General features: G+C 42.5%; 2 protein-coding genes across 3 annotated transcripts in view; both read left to right on the top strand.

Annotated features, from left to right (window-relative positions):
- The first annotated feature begins 419 nt into the window (after positions 1-419).
- Positions 420-18,549, top strand: vps37ba (VPS37B subunit of ESCRT-I a). Its single transcript, XM_080433101.1, has 4 exons — positions 420-615; positions 7,903-8,074; positions 13,687-13,769; positions 15,238-18,549. The coding sequence occupies exons 1-4, from the start codon at positions 511-513 to the stop codon at positions 15,730-15,732; spliced, it is 855 nt and encodes a 284-aa protein (XP_080289227.1). The 5' UTR covers positions 420-510; the 3' UTR covers positions 15,733-18,549.
- Positions 18,550-20,001: 1,452 nt separating this feature from the next.
- The window catches only part of ppp3cca (protein phosphatase 3, catalytic subunit, gamma isozyme, a), a 41,205-nt gene continuing 40,205 nt past the window's right edge, over positions 20,002-21,001 (top strand). For both annotated transcript variants that reach the window (XM_080433894.1, XM_080433893.1), the window contains exon 1: positions 20,002-20,801. In XM_080433894.1, the coding sequence (XP_080290020.1) occupies positions 20,687-20,801 (115 nt within the window). In that variant the 5' untranslated portion in view covers positions 20,002-20,686. The remainder of the gene's footprint in view (positions 20,802-21,001) is intronic.

The raw sequence follows: 21,001 nt of genomic DNA, 5'->3' as shown, positions 1-21,001 counted from the left end.
AGCAAAAAGGGGGGGGGAATTCGTTTTTGTTATTTCCATAGAAAAAAAGAAGGGTAGAAAAATAAGGGGGGCAAGGGGAAGAGATCCACTGGTGCTGATCCGTCTGGGTCCAGAGCGGATACGGAAACGGTGTGTGTGTGTGTGTGTGTGTGTGTGTGTGTGTGTGTGTGTGTGTGTGTGTGTGTGTGTGTGTGTGTGTGTGCGTGCGTGCGTGCGTGTGTGTGTGTGAGTGAACATTACCGGATACAGTAGGCGGACTCTAGACCGGATCAGACCATAGAGGTATAATATAACGGATCAGACTGGTGGTTTTCCAAACCAGGCTTTCCACAGGTACTGCAGAAAGCTCCTCCTGGTGACGCAAAACGAGTCCCCTCCTCCAAATGTAGACCTGTAATCAGCTTCCGGTTAGAGGAAGCTAGCTCAGTCAGCTGTCAGACGGAAGAAGGCGTGAAAAAAAGAGGACCAGGGTCGAGACGAAACGAACCACAACACACACAACGCTAAAAGATGTCTAATTTTTCGGACAAGTTTAGCGCGTACACGATGACGCAGCTCAACGAATTGTTAGAGGACGACGACAAACTCGATCAAATCGTCCAGGAAATGGAAGAGGTAAGAAGCGCGACGCTCTGGTGGGCTAGCTCTGACTTCTCGGTCATTGTTTTTTTTTTCTCTCCCCTCCCGAACCCTTTGTTATGGCTTTGCTTTGCTAACATGCTCCCCTGGAAGTAATGTCATCCGTCACCCAAGTATAAGTGATAATACAAAACCCAGCGGTTTCTTGGACATAAAACCCATTAACCGAACTAGAACGGGAAAATTGTAAACTAACCTGGGAACGGAGCGTATAGCGACGTTGTTTCTAAGTTGTAACCGATTCAGTGAGTACTGCTTCGACGTTGTTGTGTCCCAAGTTAAGCCGCAGGCAACTCTTAAATTCTTTTTTAATAGCTGGAATCTCTTAGAGTTGTTATACGAACCCTTGAGTTGACAGCCCATACATCCAAACAGAAAAGTCCTATCTGATTGTATTAAAAGACGTTAAAATCCCCACATTGCAGCTGTACGGAAAGCATGAATTATCCTCTTTCTATCTGCAAAGTTTTTGTTTCATAGAAATTCACCGTATAGTCCGTAGACATGTTATGAGCTACTTTCTGTCAATACATTCCCTGCAGGTGATTATTTTTCTGTGTTGGAGTTTGGAAGCGCTCGTTTTCAATAACTGAACATCCTGCATGCCTCCTGCATTATGTGCAATTTCGAAACAGGACCGTTGAGTGATTTCCAACGAGCGCTTCCAAACTTGAACACTTAAGAAAATAATCACCTGCACGGAATTTATTGACAGAAAGTAGCTCATAACATGTCTACGGTGGATTTTTATGAAACTAAAACTTTGCAGATAGAGGATAATTCATGCTTTCCGTACAGCTGCAATGTTGGTGAGTTTAAAGTAGTTTAATACAATCAGATAGGACTTTTCTATGTGGATGTATGGGCTGTCAAGGGTTGGTGTTGCAACTCTAGATTCCAGATATCAAAAATAGAATCTAGGAGTTGCTTGCGGCTATCCCAAGTTCACAGACGACTGAAGCTTTCATTCTTGGTAAAATAGGAGTTGGACTGAAAAGTTTCAACTGCTGGTCAACAGCTTTTTGTTTAAACTATTTGAACTCTAGCAAAGGTTCTAAGTGGCATTGTGGTCCTGCTCTGTGTGGTCGTAGGTTTGTGACTTTGTAAACCTTCAAAGCCCTGTACAGCAGGTGGTCACTAACCCTACTTACAGAATGTTGTTTTGGGTAACGATTAACTGCCACATACGACATACCCATTCTGATATGCACATTAGCCTACTATCAGACTTAATGCATCTGATAAGCCCCAGTTATGCATACACGATACACATGGGGAAATTATTACTAGCTAGGTCATTCAAAGGGTTTTACTGTCATACATTTGGCATATTAAGAGTATATACTCGCATATTAAACAAAAAGCTTATTTGTTCTTCTGTTTGTTCCCTGAGATGCATCAGCTTGTCCACCCCTTAAGTTAAAATAACTGTTACAGTATGTTGCTTGTTGTCACTTGACTAAATCAGCCCTTCTGGCTCTCAAGTGGTGGAGTGACTTCACTACTCCTGCCAGGAGAGCAAAGTCACTCCCTCTCTGCCATCAATATTATCTGGAAATCCAGATCTAAGAAGCAAATAGCATGACTCTGCATTACTGCATTCACTAATTCAGATTCCCATGTCCCTTAACTTCCTCTTTCACTGCACCTGACCATGTTCATATGTTGTCATGAGCTTCTAATCGGATTTCTTTTACCCTATGACTTCTGCCTGGTTTAAGGAACAGAAAAATATCCATCAATACATGTATGTTTTGGGATTGCTGTTTTACCTAAGCATTCTTCATTACCTGTTGTAATGCTGGTGATCTAGAACTTTAAACTTATTACTGTTTAAATCAATCTACAGTGAATCACTCGTTTTGAGAGCATCAGAAACATGCTTAAAATATGGGACCTCACCTTGTTCTGTACCTAGACAAGATGGGATCCTAAGGATGAACCCAAGGGAATGCACCAGGTACACACTTAAACATCAGTTGAAGTACGACAGACATGTGGTGGTACTGATTTGCATGAATCCTCTGGTTCCATCAGTGAACCATCAGCTTTCTTTTTTGTCCTCCATGTGTTAGTGTCTCTTCACGGTTTCATTTTCCTTGTGCGAAGGCCTTAGTGTCTCTTCACGGTTTCATTTTCCTTGTGCGAAGGCCTGCAGGGCCCACAGGTTACTGTGAGATTGAGGACCCTGTTGACAGCTGAGTCTCTGTAATTGTTGACTTAAGTTTAGTCATAAGTTTATAGCAAAGACACACTGTGGAAGATTTACCAAGCAACGCCTCAATTTAAGGTGGAGCTGTGAAAGCTTTATCATGAAGTACTGCACAGGAACAAAGGTAGTTGGTGTTGTAACTCACTGCAAGTGACAAGAGAAAATGCATTTGCAGCTGGAGTATATTAAAACATGCACACATGTCACATGCCATTCGGAGTTGGCCACCAGTGTTTTCTGTTGCCCAGTTATTTTCAGCTCCAGCACTGGGAACTAAGACTACTAGTAATGTTCTATTTTATCAGGGAGTTCTGTATCACCTGGTGTCCCAGGTCTTAAGTTGTTTCATAACTGATTGGACTCTGACCAGTGACCACTTGCACAGACAGCCGGCAGTACGTTTGCACCCATGAAACCAGGATCATTGAGACACCTCAAGGACTTTCCAGACTGCATCGTCACAAACCGTCCGTTTATTGGGTGGTGCCTGTGGTTTGCAATCCTTTTTGCTCTACTCAAGCACCTGCTGTTGTAACTGTACAGCAGGGACAGGAGGTAGCTCCCTGTGGAATACTCAGTTGAATGCACCACATTACGTGGGACTCCGGAAAGGCCTATATCCATACAATACAGTGACACTCATTAAACTGTCGAAATTTTGTCTAAAGACTGCACTGAGTGATGAATCTGAACAACACTAGAGTGTTTTCATGTTAGCAGGCTACCTCACATAGAAATGGATGTCGTAACTTAGTGGTGCTTTGCTGTACAGTCACTGTTGACACTATTGTATAATTCTAGGTTATTGTTGTGGCTTGTTGTGTGTACTGTGTTCATGAGGCAAGCGTGGGCGGTTAAACAGGTCTTAGTTTGGTGAACACAACGATTCGGTGGTGGTATGCCATTATCTCCTACCTACAGCAATACACACCTAGCTACTGTATGTGACACAGAAAGTAAGGGATGATGTAAAGGTGACCTAGTTTTTGAATGCCATTGCATTATGGTTCTGGCCATCTCCATTTTACATTGCACAATTAATCAAAAGTAATACAAATTTGTGATTTTAGGGTTGACGATTTATGTAACTGTGAAACGTTGTAATTAATTAATTAAAACATCGTATTTGGTAAGCTGTAGAATTTGCCCTAATCTCCTCACCATCACACAGTTAGTAGAACACTGTGTATAACACATCTTGCCATCCATTCTGTATCAATCAGTAATTGTTGAGGCAAACAGAGTTCAAGACACCTCGCATCATAAGATAGAAGTTTAATATACATGAGCTCATGGGAAAACTTGAAGTACATTAAATATTCAGGTGGTGAATTCAATTGGTTATCTCTGGAAAGCAGGGAGAAAGTGTAGCTACAAGATAAGAGAGGAACTTGCTTGTGTCACGGCCCGCGGGCCAAGCTGGACAGACCCAAAACAATACAATACCAGGCCCGTGCCACAGCATTTTGATTCTATGATATTCAGATGGTCAGAACATATAACACTATAATAACATAAGGTACATTTTATTCTACCATAATTATTCCACACCAGTGTTCATCTACTGTTGGCCACTGATATCTTCCCACTTCCTAGTTTACCCTCAGTTACTATAACTATAAAGAAACGTTGAAACTGAACCACAGTCATTTACTGTTGTCTGCTGAGCAGCTTGCATTGGAATGTCAAACCTTTTTCCAAAGTCAAGTCCACAGTAGTAGAACATAAAAAGGACCACTCACTCACCAAGTACTTTCCCCTGCTGATCAAGGGAATTTGAGCCAACAACAAACCCACTTATGAATCCTGTATCACACTGCCACTGACCTGCATCATCCTACCTCCCCTTAAGTATTTGTTTGTTTCCATGAAACATAGTAATAACAACATTGTATAGAATGTGGCTAGAACACAGAAGAAAGGAAGGAAGGAACACAACTGCTGTTTGACCATGAGAACCTCCGCAGAGATTTTGTTGCTTGTTTGAGAGGTTTGGTGTGCAGGCACCCGTTATGCCAACCTGTATGTGATTGAAACGCAGCTCATTGTCGCTTATCAGGCTCCCTTTTCCCATTCAGTCTGTGCTGTGCAGTACCAGATCAGCTCGTAGCCTACATTTCCTGTGATTATTTCAGGGCTCTCCTTTATTTTTAAACTATAGCCAGTATGCAGAGGCCAGTCTCTACATCGGGTCCTGGGACTCTTGGGGATTTGTGGACTGCACAGGCGTAGAGCCATCAAGAACATCTTGGAAGCTGCTAAAAAAGCTTCCCGTTGGGCCTGATCACCACTGGCTGGGTTGCCGGGGTGAGTGTGTCTGATGTAAGACCCGAAACACCCCATGACCCTGGTACATCACTGACGATGTTTCCAGGTTGCACCACATTGACAAGGTGTATCTAAGTACTGATCAGCTTCTACAGTGGGCACGATGAATGAGGGTTTTGGTTCTTGCTTGGCTGCACACTTCAGGATATGATGACGCTATACACAGTGGTAAATAGACTTACTTAGCTGCCTCTCTTGCACCAATGTTGTTTTCTTGTTTGGAATCCAACCCTCAAACAAGGCCCACTTAATCCAACCCACAAGGGCCTCACTTATTCTATTTTAGACTAAGCCTATTCTATCATCACAGAGACCCACGCCACACAGTGGCATATTTAGAGCTTTTCCACCTATTCCCGCTCATTCCAAGTGATGTTTATTTGCATTCAGGACATGCAATTTGACGTACAAATGAAGTCACAGCAGATTTGTTTTTATTACTCTTTCAGATTGCTGCAATTTCTTTTACCAGTGACTCACCTCATCTTTTCAGTACAGTATGCCTAATTAGATGAGGTATATTGTACCATATTCATTTTTGTATTCTACGCTATAACCAAATATTCAATTTGCACAAATATACTTACATAGCATTTACATATCAGCAATTTTAGGGCATTCATTGTCTTGTTAAAAGACTCATGAATGTTGATTGGCTGCTACAGGGATGAAACCTCAGGTGGTAATGTTCCAGAAACTTGGGAGGTTTGGGGAAACGTCAGGGAATCATATACCATTCATATTATATCGTTGCCGTCGGGCAGAACCCTTGTATCTCCAATCTCCATATTTATAGAACTGATCGTTTTTTCTCGTTAATTAATACCCTTAGCAGATCTACACGCCTGACGCCTCTGTTATTTTAGCTTATTTCTGAACATTTAGGGAACTGAGAGTGATTAAGTCTGACTGTGGGTTTTACAAATATTTAAGCAATGAAAAGTATTAACAACCCTTCTGGCTAAATAATAACTGCATTGAACAGAGGTTATGTTTACCATATCCTGGAAAGTAATGGTTTTGAACATACAATGTTTCCGCCCAACGGCAACAATATAACATATTGAGCACAAAATAATTTTAAAGGAGAATCTCAACATGATATTGTTTCAAAGCACTATGCTTTTTTCCTTTTTTAACATTAGCCACTTCAACAAGGATCATGTCTCAGATAAAGGGCCCCAGCTTTCTAGACTCTCACAGGCAGCTGTCATTGGGTTGGCCAGTATTGTTAATTAATATGCTTTTAGACGAGGAAACATCCTGACGAGGTACAGCTTCCTCTGAGCCACAGTGTTGAATACATTACTCTGACTCGGGCGGTTTAGGGTTGCAGTGAGTTACCACAAACTTCTTCCATGAATTTCTGAGTCTGTTGCGTAACCCTTTTTTGCATAATTCGCAAAGAAAGGCCAGCTACACTCAGATGCTGCTGAAGGTGGGACCTGAAGAATGGCAGCAGTAATGGGGAACAAAACTTAAGAGCCGTTCTAAGTTGATGCTGTGATGTGTTGTACAGTATGTATTTGGTAGGTTATTTGATTTTTCTGTTATTCCTTTTGTCTGGCATATGCTTTAGGCCTCCAGGCGCCCTATTCCTTATTCCTTAGTCCAACAGTGAACAGGTAAACTAATCTGAGGAAATCAGGTGCTTGTGGGTTAGAATTAGATACACCTACCCTAGACGAGAAAGCTGGTACAGTTAAATCACCCAATATTTAAAAGGAAACAATCATGATTTTCAACATTATCTCTATTTAGGGCTATCAACTGAGCTCAGAAATTAAAATAGATTTTTGGTCCTAAATATTGGCCTATTGTTGATGATAATCTATTATCATAATAGTTTTTCATTGCATTGAAAACTAGAATAGGGCGTTCTTCAGAGCACAGATTTCTGTCAAGCTGGGTTGCCTACCCAGTAGTGATGAGCGGGTCGACCCGTAACCCGCGGGACCCGCGGGTCTGCCCGCGGCGCGGGTGGGTCGAGTCAGGATTTCAGAGGAAATTATGCGGGCTACGGGTGAGCGGGTCAGCCGCTCTCACACGCAAAAAAAAAAAAAAAACCCTATTTTGAACAACATGCTTGTTTATTCAGCCCATGACAATGTTGTGCTACTGTAGACATTTAAAGGGACTTTGGGTACTTAAAAGAGCGCTATATAATATATATTTATATTCCCACCGCGGGTCGCGGGGCGGGTTGAGCCATAGATTTATATGGGGTCGCGGGTTGAGGCGGGTTGGGTTCCGTGGCGGGTTGGGGCGGGGCGGGTCATGAAAAAACCTGACCCGCACATCACTACTACCCAGGACTGTGTCAGTAGTGGGTTGCAGCTGTCAGGGCACGAGGAAGCTTCAGGGGAAAATGGTGTGTACGGCAGACGGTGCAACTTTTCACGTTTGTAACGGCCCATATGGGCGCTTTTTGAGGTGTGCTCAATAGAGGCTCCATAACATGTTATTCCAATTTGGGTATAATTGGATTTTGCATTCATGATGATTTTGTCAGAAATACAATTGTTTTTTAAAGCAATTCCCGGCAAATGGTACCCTATTTGATTGTCACGAGACAGTACAATCACAATGGCAAAACCGTAAGGCTTAAGCTGTTCTACTGGTCAAGGGCAGTGGCAACACAACCATGCTTGGGGCACATCTTCCATCCACACAACTTCTCAAGAGTCAGTCCCACCAAGCCTGTATACTGTGTGTGTTTTTAGATGCAAGAGGTCCAGCAGACCAAGGAAATGACTCTGGCCAGTAACCGGAACCTGGCTGAGGAGAACCTGGCCCTACAGCCCAGGCTGGAACATAAGAAGGACCAACTCACCAAGTGCTACGGCTGTCTACAAGAAAGATTTGAGGCCTACCAGCTCCGCAAAACCACCCTAGGTATTGATGAACATTTTAAGTATTATGTGGGCAAAACCTTCAGGAGTGAGTGGATAATAATGAAATAAATTGGTTGTCTGAGTGGCTCAGCAACTTAGTGGGCTTACAATCTAAAAGCAAAGCTAATTGTAATTTTTTGTACATTTCAATCAGACTAATTAACACATTGAGTGCCAAAAACGGTCCGGACCGTTTTTGAGAAAAAATATAAAAAATGCAAAAAATCCTTCACAGCACCAGGAGATATCATTTTTCGAAGATTTAGACTCCAATCCACTTCCTGGTTAACTTATGACTTCAAAAGCCTGTATCTCGGCTCCTGTGTAAATTTTTTTTAAATTATGTATTTTTGACTATTTTCAACTATTTTCAACTGGCTGCAACTATGGAACGGATTACCTAATGTTTTTAAATTTTTTCCCCCGATTGTACGAGACCTCTATGTGTGTAATGAGGGGATCACCGTGAGGACGGTGATCACTGAAAATATTTTGTGACTACTTGAAAAAGGTTAAAAAAAAATTACAAATCCAGGCACTGTGAGTACCCTGTTTAAAAAAAAACCTGGCTCTCAATGTGTTAATTGCCAGTGTCTGCATAGAAATGCTGTACAAAACAATATTTTAAAAATGTCAAAAGGACAAACCACAATGTAAACACGCACATAATTGGACACCCATAAACACTTTACACATTTCAACCTTCCAGGTCCTTTGTTAAACGATTGAACCATCTGAAAAATCCAGATACCAAATTCCCCCTCCCTATGTTCTGCACATTCCCCAGTGGTTTACCTGTATTATTGCCAACTTTATTTTGTATAAAGTGGTTGTAGCTATTGCCAGCTTTATTTGTATTCTTATTTTATTCTATTATATTACACCCAGTATTATCACTATTATTATCTTCTTATGTTGTTGTAGGCACAGTTGTGCCAAAAATGCCACACCACTGTTTGCTGCTTGTACCTATATGAGTGAGTGAATCTTGAACCCACCGCTTTTTTTAAGTTAGTTTGTCGTGTCTTTTGCTTTCATCTCAAAGAGCAACAGCTGTTCACATAACGCTACACTCTAAGTCACCTAATATAACGATACTATTATTACAAGGCAAATTCCTCTGCCATTTATAGCACTTGGTGGAATACAAGACTCTGATTACTGATTAGCTGTCAGTAGTTCACCAGACATCAAAAGGCCAACAGTTACACTGTGTGTGTGCTTTTGAAATGTTTCATTCTGTCATGGGAGACTGCTGTGTTATGCAATCATTTCCCTCCGTCGTTTGTTTGTTCCTCCACTGCGTGACACACGTATCCAACCTGTTCCTCCAGTTCCCTGGTTTCCCGTTATAAGCTGTAGCCATAGTGATGGAGGCGCTGGGTCGTGTTTCTGCAGGAGGACAGTCGCTAGAACTGATCTCTGATAGTCAGGGTTAAACAGGTTCCAGAATTAGATCTCCACTTAAGTACAGTACCGCCCATAAAAAACTGAGAGGTCTATGTTACAGTGAAATAAGAAATACCCATGTCCTCAGAGACAATATAGCAGTTAAGACCCCCCCCCCCCCCCCAACCCAACCCCTCACTTTTTAACCGCCTGGCAGAGAAACAAAAGGAGGACAAAGGGAGGGGTACTGTCATACTCTATTCTTCATATAGGGAGGATGTTGTAGTGAGGTGGCATACAGAGATGCTGGTGATTTATTCAGCTTGGACCCCAGAAAAGCAGGATCAGAGATTGGCTGTTTTACCATTTTACCTACAGTACAACATGGCTCTGTAGTGTTCTACAGCATTCCCTAGCATGTATGAGTAAGATGGAGCACCGGTAACACTTAAGAGTTTGGTTGCCAAGCAGCCAACTCAAAATAGCATACAAACAATCTGCCATTGTTTGTCATGGCTCTAGCTGCGGCAATAAAACATTTTTCTTCAACTTTTTTTTTTCTTCTACTTAACACATTGGGTGCCAGCATTTTTTCATAACAACTTACCGTGGGTGCCAGCATTCTCCCCATTGACTGCGCTTTGCTGTTTAAAGCTCTAGACTCCACGATGAGCAAATCCACGTAAAAAAAAGCATCCATTCATGTAGCGCGATGACCCTAGCTACTAGTGATGTGCGGGTCGGGTTTTTTCATGACCCGCCCCGCCCCAACCCGCCACGGAACCCAACCCGCCTCAACCCGCCTCGCGAACCCATATATAAATCTATGGCTCAACCCGCCCTGCGGTGGGAATATATATATATATATTATATAGCGCTCTTTTAAGTACCCAAAGTCGCTTTAAATGTCTACAGTAGCACAACATTGTCATGGGCTAAATAAACAAGCATGTTTTTTTTGCGTGTGAGAGCGGCTGACCCGCTCACCCGCAGCCCGCATAATTGCCTCTGAAATCCTGACTCGACCACCCGCGCCGCAGGTTGACCCGCGGGTCCCGCGGGTTACGGGTCGGCCCGCTCATCACTACTAGCTACATCCTGGATCAATAACATTTCACTCGCGAGTTACAACGGGGGGGGGGGGATCGTGCATCGCGCATGACCGGTTTTCCCCACCGGAAACAGATTCGGAGATATAGGCGTTTTAAAGAAGGAAATAGACAGGAAGCAGATGGGGAGCCATGTTTTTTTCCGGTGATCTATTTGGCCTATCCTTCTCAGGATCACAATGGGTACTCCCAGAGCTGCTCCAGCCCCTCCCGTGTGGGGAAAAAAAAAGAAGAAAAAAAGACACCAAAACCGAACCGTCTTAGGTTTTGGCACTCCGCGTAACTATTTGCAAAACCGAAGGGTATTCGGTTTTGGCATCCCATGTGTTAAGAGCACCTTATGAGCTTATCCTATATATTTTATACATTTTGCCTCACTGCAATTATTTTTTTAATTAATATTTCTTGAGCTTGATCTTTACTTGTTAATTCTGAGAAAGGATGATAACAGCTGGACCGCCATGGCAGGCAGTTGTTGATGGCTTTTGTCAAATGTAGGTTACCCAGTTTGCTTACCCCGCCGCCTCCCCCCCCTCCCCCGCTCACTGTCCTAGTTGTGGATTTGCTGTGAGCATCACTAGGAGTTTGGCTGGCTGATGACAGATAGAACTGTTCACTTCATCTCAGCCATTTGAACCAGTATGAAAAGCCTGGGCCACTCAACTCCATGCAGTTATAGATTCCGTCACATTCATATGTTATTAATATTCATTATTCTTTTGTACTACAACACACTTGATGTCTATTCAGTTTTGTGGGCTGTTAGAATGTGTTAGTATTACATTCATGTGCATAGCCAAGTTGTAAAGACGTCCTGAACTGAAAGCTGGTTTTGAGCCAATAAAGACTCTTCAAAGACTCGCATACAGTACAGTACAGTAAGCCGGCCCCCGGCAATGAATGGTCCATGCATCATAGTAACTTCTTTCACTCTCAGTGAAGTTGTGGAGACTGGGGTGGCACGGCAGACAGTGCCCCAACCCCCATCATAACCATCAACCATCCTGCCCCCATAGACTGCACCCACACTGGGTCATTGTACTACCAGGGCAGGCGAGGGCGAAACAACATTGTCTGGTGGGAGGGAGAGGGGGATGACTGGCCTAGAGAAGCGGAGAGAGAGAAAAGAATTGAGAAAACGAGGCAAAGGCAATCCAACACAGATGGAGAGAGCAATAAGCAATCACACAGACAAAGAGTGAAAGGCAGTCGGAGACAGAACGTTGGAGAGATGGCTGGAGAGAAATGCAGTTACGGAGGCCAAATCTCCCCTCTGCTCCTCAGTGGAGGATGACGTGGATTCATTTACTAAATGGCCATCTCATGATGGGCTGGGACTGTATTCTCTTTGCTTTGAGCCACAGAATCGCTGCTCTGTGTGGAGAAGGGCTGCTGCTGATTTGCTTGTAGAGGCTTGTCTTGTTAGTTGTTACGGTCTTACGGAAGAGAGAGTGTGATAGACATATACAGTATGGACTGGCAGGGAAATTTACCCTGGAAAGAGGCATTGTGCCAGAAGTAGAGTCTCGGGCCATTTGTAGGTTCATTCATTTACAATCAGTAATGTTTGGCACTATGAAAGTCCAGCACTGAGACCTCTGGTTAATGTCCTCCTGATGATTGATTGATTGATTTAAATAATACAACAAGGCTACAGCAGTGGCTGGTAACTGCCAAGAGCCCACAGCATAGGTACAGTAGATGTCTTCGCAAGGCCAACAGGCCAGGAGGCAAAGACTGTGTTTTTGACTTGTCCGTGTTTGTGTCTGTGTGGCTGGACTAGTGTTGGGTCGTTTGCAAGTAATTAGTTCTAAGTGATTTGTAATTTTTGGATGAGCGGGAACAAACTCAGTCCTTTCCTCAAAGGTTATCGTTCCTCGCGTAGCTAATTTTCCTCTGTGTAGAAAGATTGGTGATGCGAGGTTCAGTCAGTCATGAGGACGGCGGACCTGAAGCGCTGAACGGTGAACAGATTATTTGGAACTAATCTTTTTAGTGAACAGGAATGAAATGAACGATAGTTGCCATCACTACACTAGACAAATTGGCATCAAACTTTACATGCACACTCCCAGTAGGCCTAGGAATACGCTCCATATCAAATCAGGCCGTTTTGCCTTTTGGCCTATAACTCTTGAACCGTAGTTGGTCCAATCAATATCAGTCACGTTCCCTACCAAGATGTTCTCAACTCTGCCCCCTCCCTCTACCTCTCCTGTCCCCCATCTCTCTTTCTCTATCTCTAAATGGGAGTTCACATGTATCCCGGACAGCACTCTTCACACAAGGAAAGCCTGAAGTACCACATGACATTCAGTAACCAGTAATCACTGGGGTGCGATCAGAAACCTACTTTATTTTATTATCACCTTATTTTGTGTGTGTGTGTGTGTGTGTGTGTGTGCGTGTGTGCGTGCGTGCGTGCGCGCAGACGTGCAAGTAATTCATACTCCAGTCCAGCTGGAGTTTACTGATATTGATGCTCGGGCATACAAAACCAAATACACTCACCATCTCAACTTTAGTTGACTCACTGGGGCCTACTCTTTCTGTTCCTTTAAAATAAAACTAGTTAATCTCTATCCCATTACTACTGACTATATACTTCATTTCAGCTTAGTTACTTTATTTCAAAGTCAAGTACTGTAGATCCAGGCACTTCTTGAGTCTTGACAAATGAGCTCTGTTAATACTTTAGTGGGTTGTGCAATACTCTTAAGTACACCATTTAAAAAAAGATATTTTAATCCTTAGTATTTTAGTTCCTTTTTCTTTTAGATGGGCATTAGAAAAGCTTATAGTGAGACAGCTATCGGAAGGTTCTAAGAGCAGATACTGTACAGTACTATGCCAGCAATGGCAACTGTACAGTAGCTACAAACTAGCTTTGCATTGCCCCAAAAGTAATGCACAGATCCCAACATTTGTACTAAACTTTTGATTGATTGAATATTTTATTAACAGTTTGCAAATTGTACAGAGGTACGGTTTACAATGATTGTTAAAAGGATAACATATTATGGTCTTGAAAGTAGGGTTAGCACCTACCGGTAGTTACTTTGTAAGTTAGAAAATGTATACATATTTTATAACAGCCTGTCTTGTCCCCTCATAGACCACAATTCAGGAAACTCTTCCCTGGATATTCTGCTGGCTCTACTGCAGGCAGAGGGAGCCAAAATAGAGGAAGAGACAGAGGTAAGAACTGTACTGCCACCTTCCACCGCACGTCACATGTGGCATCAGTAAGCCCATATCTGCCTGAAATGTGGTTTATGTATTACAAAGACCTGCATTATTCACAGCGTGTTAGGGCTTCCTTGTGGGATGACATGTTGACTTTGAGTAAACTCATCTGAGTCATCTGATGAACATGTATTATTCAGATTTTTCATATTCCATTCCGACTAGCTTTTTGGCTTCCAAAGTTTGCGGGAGGGTCCTGTTTTACCAAAAATTGCAAAAATCATGTTCCGATGAGTCCGATCTACAAGGACGCGGAGAGCATTTTAGAACCGAAGGGGACACGCGTGCATGCGTTCCGTGCTTGCGTGAAGATAGTTTGCGTTTTTTTTTTACCAGGCTTGTTACTTTTTTGGGTGTTTTTGTTACATTCATTCGGTTAATTCGGTACAAAAAATGTACTCCATGAAGTGTAGATGTCGGAGGTTTCCTCTTTTTCTTTTTTCTTCATCCCAAAAGTGGGATATCCCTCCCCCCAATGGAACTGAGTATGTCCAAACCCCCCCCCCCTCTGCGTCTCTGCCGATCTACCCCACATTAAGGGGCCTCTAAAGAACGCAGAGCCAAAAGCGATTTTGCTTACATCCAGGTGCTACAAATGTAAACTATTTGTTACAGCAAGATGTTTTTTTTCCTCACCAAATTGGGTACAAATGATCTCAAGCCATGCGACAATGACGGTCAAACAGGGTTTTAATATTCCATACTGTAAACGGCTACACACATTTTTGGAAGGGGCCTATTTCTTACACAGAAACGCAATATACTGTATCATAAATGCTGCATTCAGTCAACCCCAAATTGGAATTGTATGCTCAATAGAGGGCACCTCAAAAAACACTTTCACTTCTGCCCATGTGGGGCACCACACAAACGTGCAGCGTCCTTGTGTCCTACCTTCCTACCTGCTGAACCCCATGAGTAACACCGCCCTGGGTAGGCAACCTAGCCTGGCGGAGATCTGCGATCATCCTTGAATGACTGTTCTATGTCTTGTGTCTTGGCTATGGCATGCATGATTCATGCATGCAGTTTTTAATCCTCAGTCGGTGGACAGCATTATGTTTTTGGGTTGTCCCGTCTGTCCGTCCCAACCTTGTGAACGTGATATCTCAGAAATACCTTGAAAGAATTCCATGACATTTGGCACAAACGTCAAAGATGAACGGACAAGTATGTGGTCAAAGGGCAAGGTCACTGTGACCTCACAAAACACATTAATTAAATTCCTTTAAAGTCTTCACTACATAATGTATATACAAATTATGATTCTGTCCAGACAAAGATGTAAACATAAACTGGTTGGCAGAAGCATACAACTGCGAAGCGGTACTTCTATTTTTTTTTTACTTCTGTGTCAATGTATTTAAACAATTGATTCCTTTATTTAGTTTCTAAATCCTTTTTTCCTCTCTGTCCACAGAACATGGCAGACTCCTTCCTTGATGGTGATGTGACACTGGACACGTTCATTGATGCCTACCAGAGCAACCGGAATCTGGCCCACTTGCGGCGGGTGAAGATTGAAAAGCTGCAGGAGATGGTGCTAAGAGGCCAGCGGCTCCCCCAGGCCCCTCCCTCTAGCAGTGCCCGCCCCCAGGACGCAATCTCCCGGCCTTTACCCCTCCTCCCGGAGGTATCCGGTGATGGCAATTCTCCCATCCCTCATCCCCGGAGGAAACCCCCGCTTCCTCCATCCCAGCCTGTCCCAAGCCCACCTCCATTTGCAGCCTCAGCGCCGGAGCCCCAACTCTTTTACGCGGCTACTCCTTACCCACCAATCCCTCCCAGAGCAGGACAGCAGTTCCCCAACGTCAGTTCTGGCTATCCCAATCCATTCCTGTCTCAGTACCCCCCTGCTCTGCCACAAAGGCCCCCGCCACGCATGGCTGCACAGCCTGGCTTCATCATGCAGTAAAAAGAAGGAAAAATAAATAGGTGGCTGTTCAGAGGAGGCAGCGCGTATCGTGGACTCTTAATACCCGGAACGCCTCTGGAACTCCTTTGGATACAATCATCATCCACGTGTCCGCTTTTCTAAGGAATACGACACGTCGAGCAATACAGGAGAGCCCGACATTTAACACCGGCTGGTCTGGTCATGTTCAGTGAAACAGATCATCTCTCTGGATTCTTGTTCCTTCTTTCTTGACACAAAATACTCCATCTTCTAACATAAGGACCTGACTTAGACCCAGTCTGACTCTGCTGGCCTGAATCCCTTCAGTGGAAGGGGCTAACAATAGGCTGTAGTGAACCAGGTGTCCGTCAATGGAACACTGGCCTGGGACTTGGCATCTCACACTAGATTAACTTCTCAGCACTTTTTTTTGTCATTGGGCAGCGCCCTTGGCTGTGCATGCCTCTCAGTTTCAGTCTATCATCTCCCTCTTTTCACCAGGACACTACATGCTCCTGTGACTATGCTGTCTAAGGAAGACTTCAGTCCTTCAAAAGAGTTGAATTTTATTTTCTTCTGTTTTCCAGTTGGAGCTTAGTAACTGACTGGTAAAATATATGCAAACAAAGAGAGACCTTAATTACTGTGCAGTTTTGATAAAACAAATATCATCTCCAAGATTCTGTTGTGGCAAAACTGCATCTGTGCTGTTTTTTCTTTGTTTTGTTTTGGAGGGAGTGTGGTGGGGGTTAAGAATCCAAAAGGTACATAGAAATATTTAAATTACAATAATATTTTACAATAGTGTACTAATGAAGTTATGTTAATGCTTTTCCAGGATAGACTGATTAACATTGTTCTGTGTACACAAGGGCTTTTGGTAGAGCATCTCCTCTATGGACAAGAGTTTAAAGAGTGCACAGATTTGCCTCGTTCAAGAGGACCAAACATTGCTCCTGGTCCGTATCTCAAGGCAGATATGGAAGAAGAAAGCACAGCTTGGATGTTGAAGGAGGGGGTAGTGGAGTGGTGTAGAAGCACTCCAATAAATATGCGACAGAAGAACAGGCCTTAAGGTTGAGTTATACTTGGTTGCGCACCATGTTGCGCACAGAAAGTACCAGATCTACAAGCTCACAATGCGTCGCAGTGCGTGAGATTGTAGATCTTCTATTTATGGGGTGTGTGACACTGGCGCACCCACTAAGTATAATCATGCGTCAGAGCCTTGCCTAAAAATGAAGGATCTTTGATGTATAGCCATATACTGTAGTACATTTCTTCTGTGTTGTTTTGTCACAGGTTCCTGTTGTAATGCAAACACTCCTTTTATGATGTCCATTATCTTGAACGTCGAACTGGGATACACTTATGCCAACAAATCTCTTTGAACCTCTTACCTTTCCTATCATAATGGCTCTGCACCAAAGACTTTCCAATGTCACTGTTTTGTTCAATATTTTCTGCCATAATTCCTTTTATAAAATACAAGTGTGACATTTGATTAGATAATTGACTATATTTTCCCCATCATATCTGCTTGTGAAGAAGATATTGTCTTTTGTAACAGATAGATGGGCTCCACATTAGCAATGTGGAGCTAATAATCATATTAAGCCACCATAAAAAGGAACGGGCTGGATTCCTATTCAATAGCGTTTCAAGTTTGTAGACTATACATGCCAGTCAAATCTCACAAATTAGTAAATAGTCGCTTAGCGTGAGTGGTTCTAGCTTAAATTTGACTGTGGTGCGTTAGGGGGGAAAACATCACTATCCTGTGACTACTGTCTCTGCACTGTTGAAGAGCCATGAGTGCCTACACTTGAAACTGATGTTGATCACACTGTCGAGGACAGGCATCCTGACTATAATCCAGGTCTCTCTGTTCATGTGTATACAGCACACTGACTTGATCTGACAGCTCTGGAGACACCCCCCCCCACCCCCATCTCCTGCAAAATAACGCCCCACCCTCCACTCCACCCAGATCCAACATTGACACTCCAATCCCACAAACACTCCCATTCCCTCCTGGCAGTAACTCAACATTAGGTCTTTTTCTCTTCCCGGCTACTGCAGTTGATTTGACAAGATGCCAGAAGGCATAAGAAGCTTTGAAGTTTGACTTGTCTTATGTCCTGAAAGCCTGGATTTGCATTTGGCTGCAAGCCAGAGTTGAGTGCTGCTGTAGAACATGTGCCAGTCAGAGAGACGGGCCCTCAGGATGTGTGCCTACTGGTGCTTGTGGTTTTCTTCCGTTCTTTCTATATTGTACTGACGTTTGTTTGGGGCAGAGGATTTTAAGATTTGTGCATGTTTCAAGATGGGCAATATAATAGGGTCTCCCTCCCTAGATAATGTTTCATATCATATTGATTGAAGTTGAAGTGTTTCCCTCAATGACCATATTCACACGATGGCCATCTTATCTTTTTTATTTTTTTATTCTTTTGGAGGTGGGGGGAGTAATAGCAAAATGGCTGCCATGTGAATATAGTCTATGGGAAGAAGAGGACCACAGATTGAGCAAAGACTGCTTTGCTGGCAAGTCAAATAAATATATACAAGCCTGCATAAGTTAAAGTATCAATGTCAATAAACCAGCATTTCTAACAACTAACAACAATTATTGTGTGCATGGCCTTTGCTCTCAAGGTTAAGTTTGGAGATTCCTCTTTAACACTTTTTGTTTAGGTTTTGAGCTGAACCCCTGTATTCCTGGTTTTATATGTGGTTGGTGACATTTTCAGTGTAATGTAGGAATTTACGTATAATGAATGTTAAGTGGAGTTAAGGCTATTTTCAAATTCAATAAATAAATACTTCAGTTTTTGTATGTAGATTTATTTTGTCTCTTGTTTTTCCTCCTTTATTGTGGGCACCTTCAGATGGCTGACATATGAATGTTTACATCTGTGGTGACCAGCTTACTTAAAGTGAAACAAGAGAGGCACCTAGTGGTCGTGAGGTGTTATGTACAGCAATGTAAAGTATTCCAATAATATAGGATATGCTTGTTGTAAACTAAAACCTGCAAGAAGCAACAGGTGAATTTTTCCTCTTTTTTTTTTTTTTCCATGCGCAGACATTTGAGGAGAAGGCACTTGCATGCTTCCATCCAAGATGCTATCAAATCCAGTGGTGGAAAGTAACTACGTACATTTACTCAAGTACTTAAGTACAATTTTTAGGTATTTTTTACTTTACTGGAGTATTCCTATTTTCAATAATTTTGCTTCTACTCCACTACATCTCAAAGGCAAATATTGTACTTTTACTCCACTATAATTATTTGAAAAATGTAGTTACTAGTTACTTTGTAGAGTTTGATTATTACAAAACTTCAGCCACTATATACATTTCGGCCATTTGATAGCCCACCACGCATTGTGAGCTTGTAGATCTGCTATTTTCAATTTGTTTTAAATTTGTATACAGTTGAATTGAATACGAACGAGTGTTATATTGAATGCACCCCAATCATCCACACGTGTTACGTTTCCATAGCTACGTCACATCGGCTCCACCATGTTGTAGGAAATCCGCCTCTGCGTTCCCTGTCAACAGTGTTGCCATGTCTGCTTATTATAAGCGACGTTGGGCTTGTTTTTCTGTTAAACTGCTTGTAAATTATCAGTAGGTTGCGGGTTTTTGGGGCGTGTTTCTAAAGTGTAGTTGCTTATTTTGTGCTTGTTGTGTCAAGGACCTGTGTATCAGATTTGTATTTCAAAAATTTCCCCAGGATTCTTTTGAATATAGCAGTCGAAAATAGCAGTCGCAAGGCGTTGTGAGCTTGTAGATCTATTTTCAAATAGCCAATGTATAGGTGCTATATCCAGTGGTTCTCAAAGTGGGGTCCGGGGACCCCCAGGGGTCCTTGGAGGGGTTCCAGGGGGTCCTCATAAAATGTGTTACCTTAGTTTTAAAAACAATAGCAGATATACAAGCTCACAAATTTGTACATCTGCTATTTTTGAACATTTTTGAAAAATCTTGTAAGTGTTTTCAAGATTTTGGGATTTCAATTCAATCATTTTACACAAATCCTCTCTCCTGGGGGTCCCTGGCACAAAACATTTTCAGATGGGGTTCCACAACCAAATACAATAATATGATCCCCAAATTGATATATATTATATCAATTTGGGCGGGTCCTTGACATGAAAAAGACTGAGAATTTACTTGGGCTTGTTTTCATAGACCTGGTTTGCTTATTTCTTTCCCAAAACCTGGCAACACTGGCTCCCTGTCAGATTAGAGTCTAATCCTAGGGGATACGGTCTGGTCAAGACGCTCTGGTGTTCACAGACTGGATGAGTAGGTGTCGACACTCATGCAAACCAAGTGACATCGAGGCTATTGGACGCGTTTCTTATTTTCTCATGAAAACCGAGCAGCAGATAGACAATGAGACGCCAAAATTCGGTTGTTGCGGCTGTTTCCCAATTTGACTGCTGCTAACATTATTAGCCTGCTAGCCTCTTATCGCTAGCTGGCTAATAACTAGCTGAAAAAGGAGTAAGAAATCGGATTAGCTGCTACCGTTAGCAGCTGCTCACCGATAATATCCAGGTCTTTGGTGCAACCTGGCAACCATCTCACAGCAAATTGGTGGATCTTTTTTTTCCTATGTAATTTTTCCCCCTCCCTTTTACTTTTTTTCTGCATGTTTTTTTAATTTCACCTCATTGATTTGAGGCCCATTTTTTTAAATTACCCTTACGAGTTTGTTCTAAATTGTTACTAAGATAAATGTTACAACAACAAGGAGGGTGATAATAACCTGATAGTTGATCCATCCAGCCAACGGCTAGGCTGCTCGTTGGTAATTGGCCAACCTTATACTGTTAGTTATTTAAAAAGACAAGTGACAGCAACTCCAAACGGAATAGACGGCCAAATTGATGTGCTAGAAAGCTCATTGAACAATATTCTGATTTAAATCTAGTCTTCAGACGAAGCCAACATCATGTCAGGGAAAGACAAACAAGACAAAGACAAACAAGACAAAGACAAACAAGACAAGGACAAACAAGATAAAGACAAACAAGAGAAACAGTCGACCACGGAGCGCTTGGTAAAAGGTGAGTATTATAAGTGAACATTTTGTGCACAGCATCCAGGTTGTCTCTGACAGTGACAGTGGTGAAGGGCTGAAGTGGTTAATGTATGTTTTGTAATAACAAAGTAACTAGTAACTAAAGTTTTCAAATAATTGTAGTGGAGTAAAATAATATAGCCTCTGAGATGTAGTGGAGTAGAAGTAAAAGTACTGAGAATTGGA

The sequence above is a fragment of the Gymnoscopelus braueri genome, assembly GCF_963280865.1.
Source record: "Gymnoscopelus braueri genome assembly, chromosome: 7".
Lineage (NCBI taxonomy): Eukaryota > Metazoa > Chordata > Actinopteri > Myctophiformes > Myctophidae > Gymnoscopelus > Gymnoscopelus braueri.
The sequence above is the reverse complement of the archived record's forward strand: the minus strand, read 5'-3'. Positions and strand labels throughout refer to the sequence as shown.

Bases quoted from the DNA above. Each gene is read 5' to 3' on its own strand.
- vps37ba (XM_080433101.1), top strand. From the start codon at position 511: ATGTCTAATTTTTCGGACAAGTTTAGCGCGTACACGATGACGCAGCTC. The intron at 8,075-13,686 runs GTATTGATGAAC...GTCCCCTCATAG, and splicing joins GCTCCGCAAAACCACCCTAG to ACCACAATTCAGGAAACTCT. The intron at 13,770-15,237 runs GTAAGAACTGTA...CTCTGTCCACAG, and splicing joins AAATAGAGGAAGAGACAGAG to AACATGGCAGACTCCTTCCT.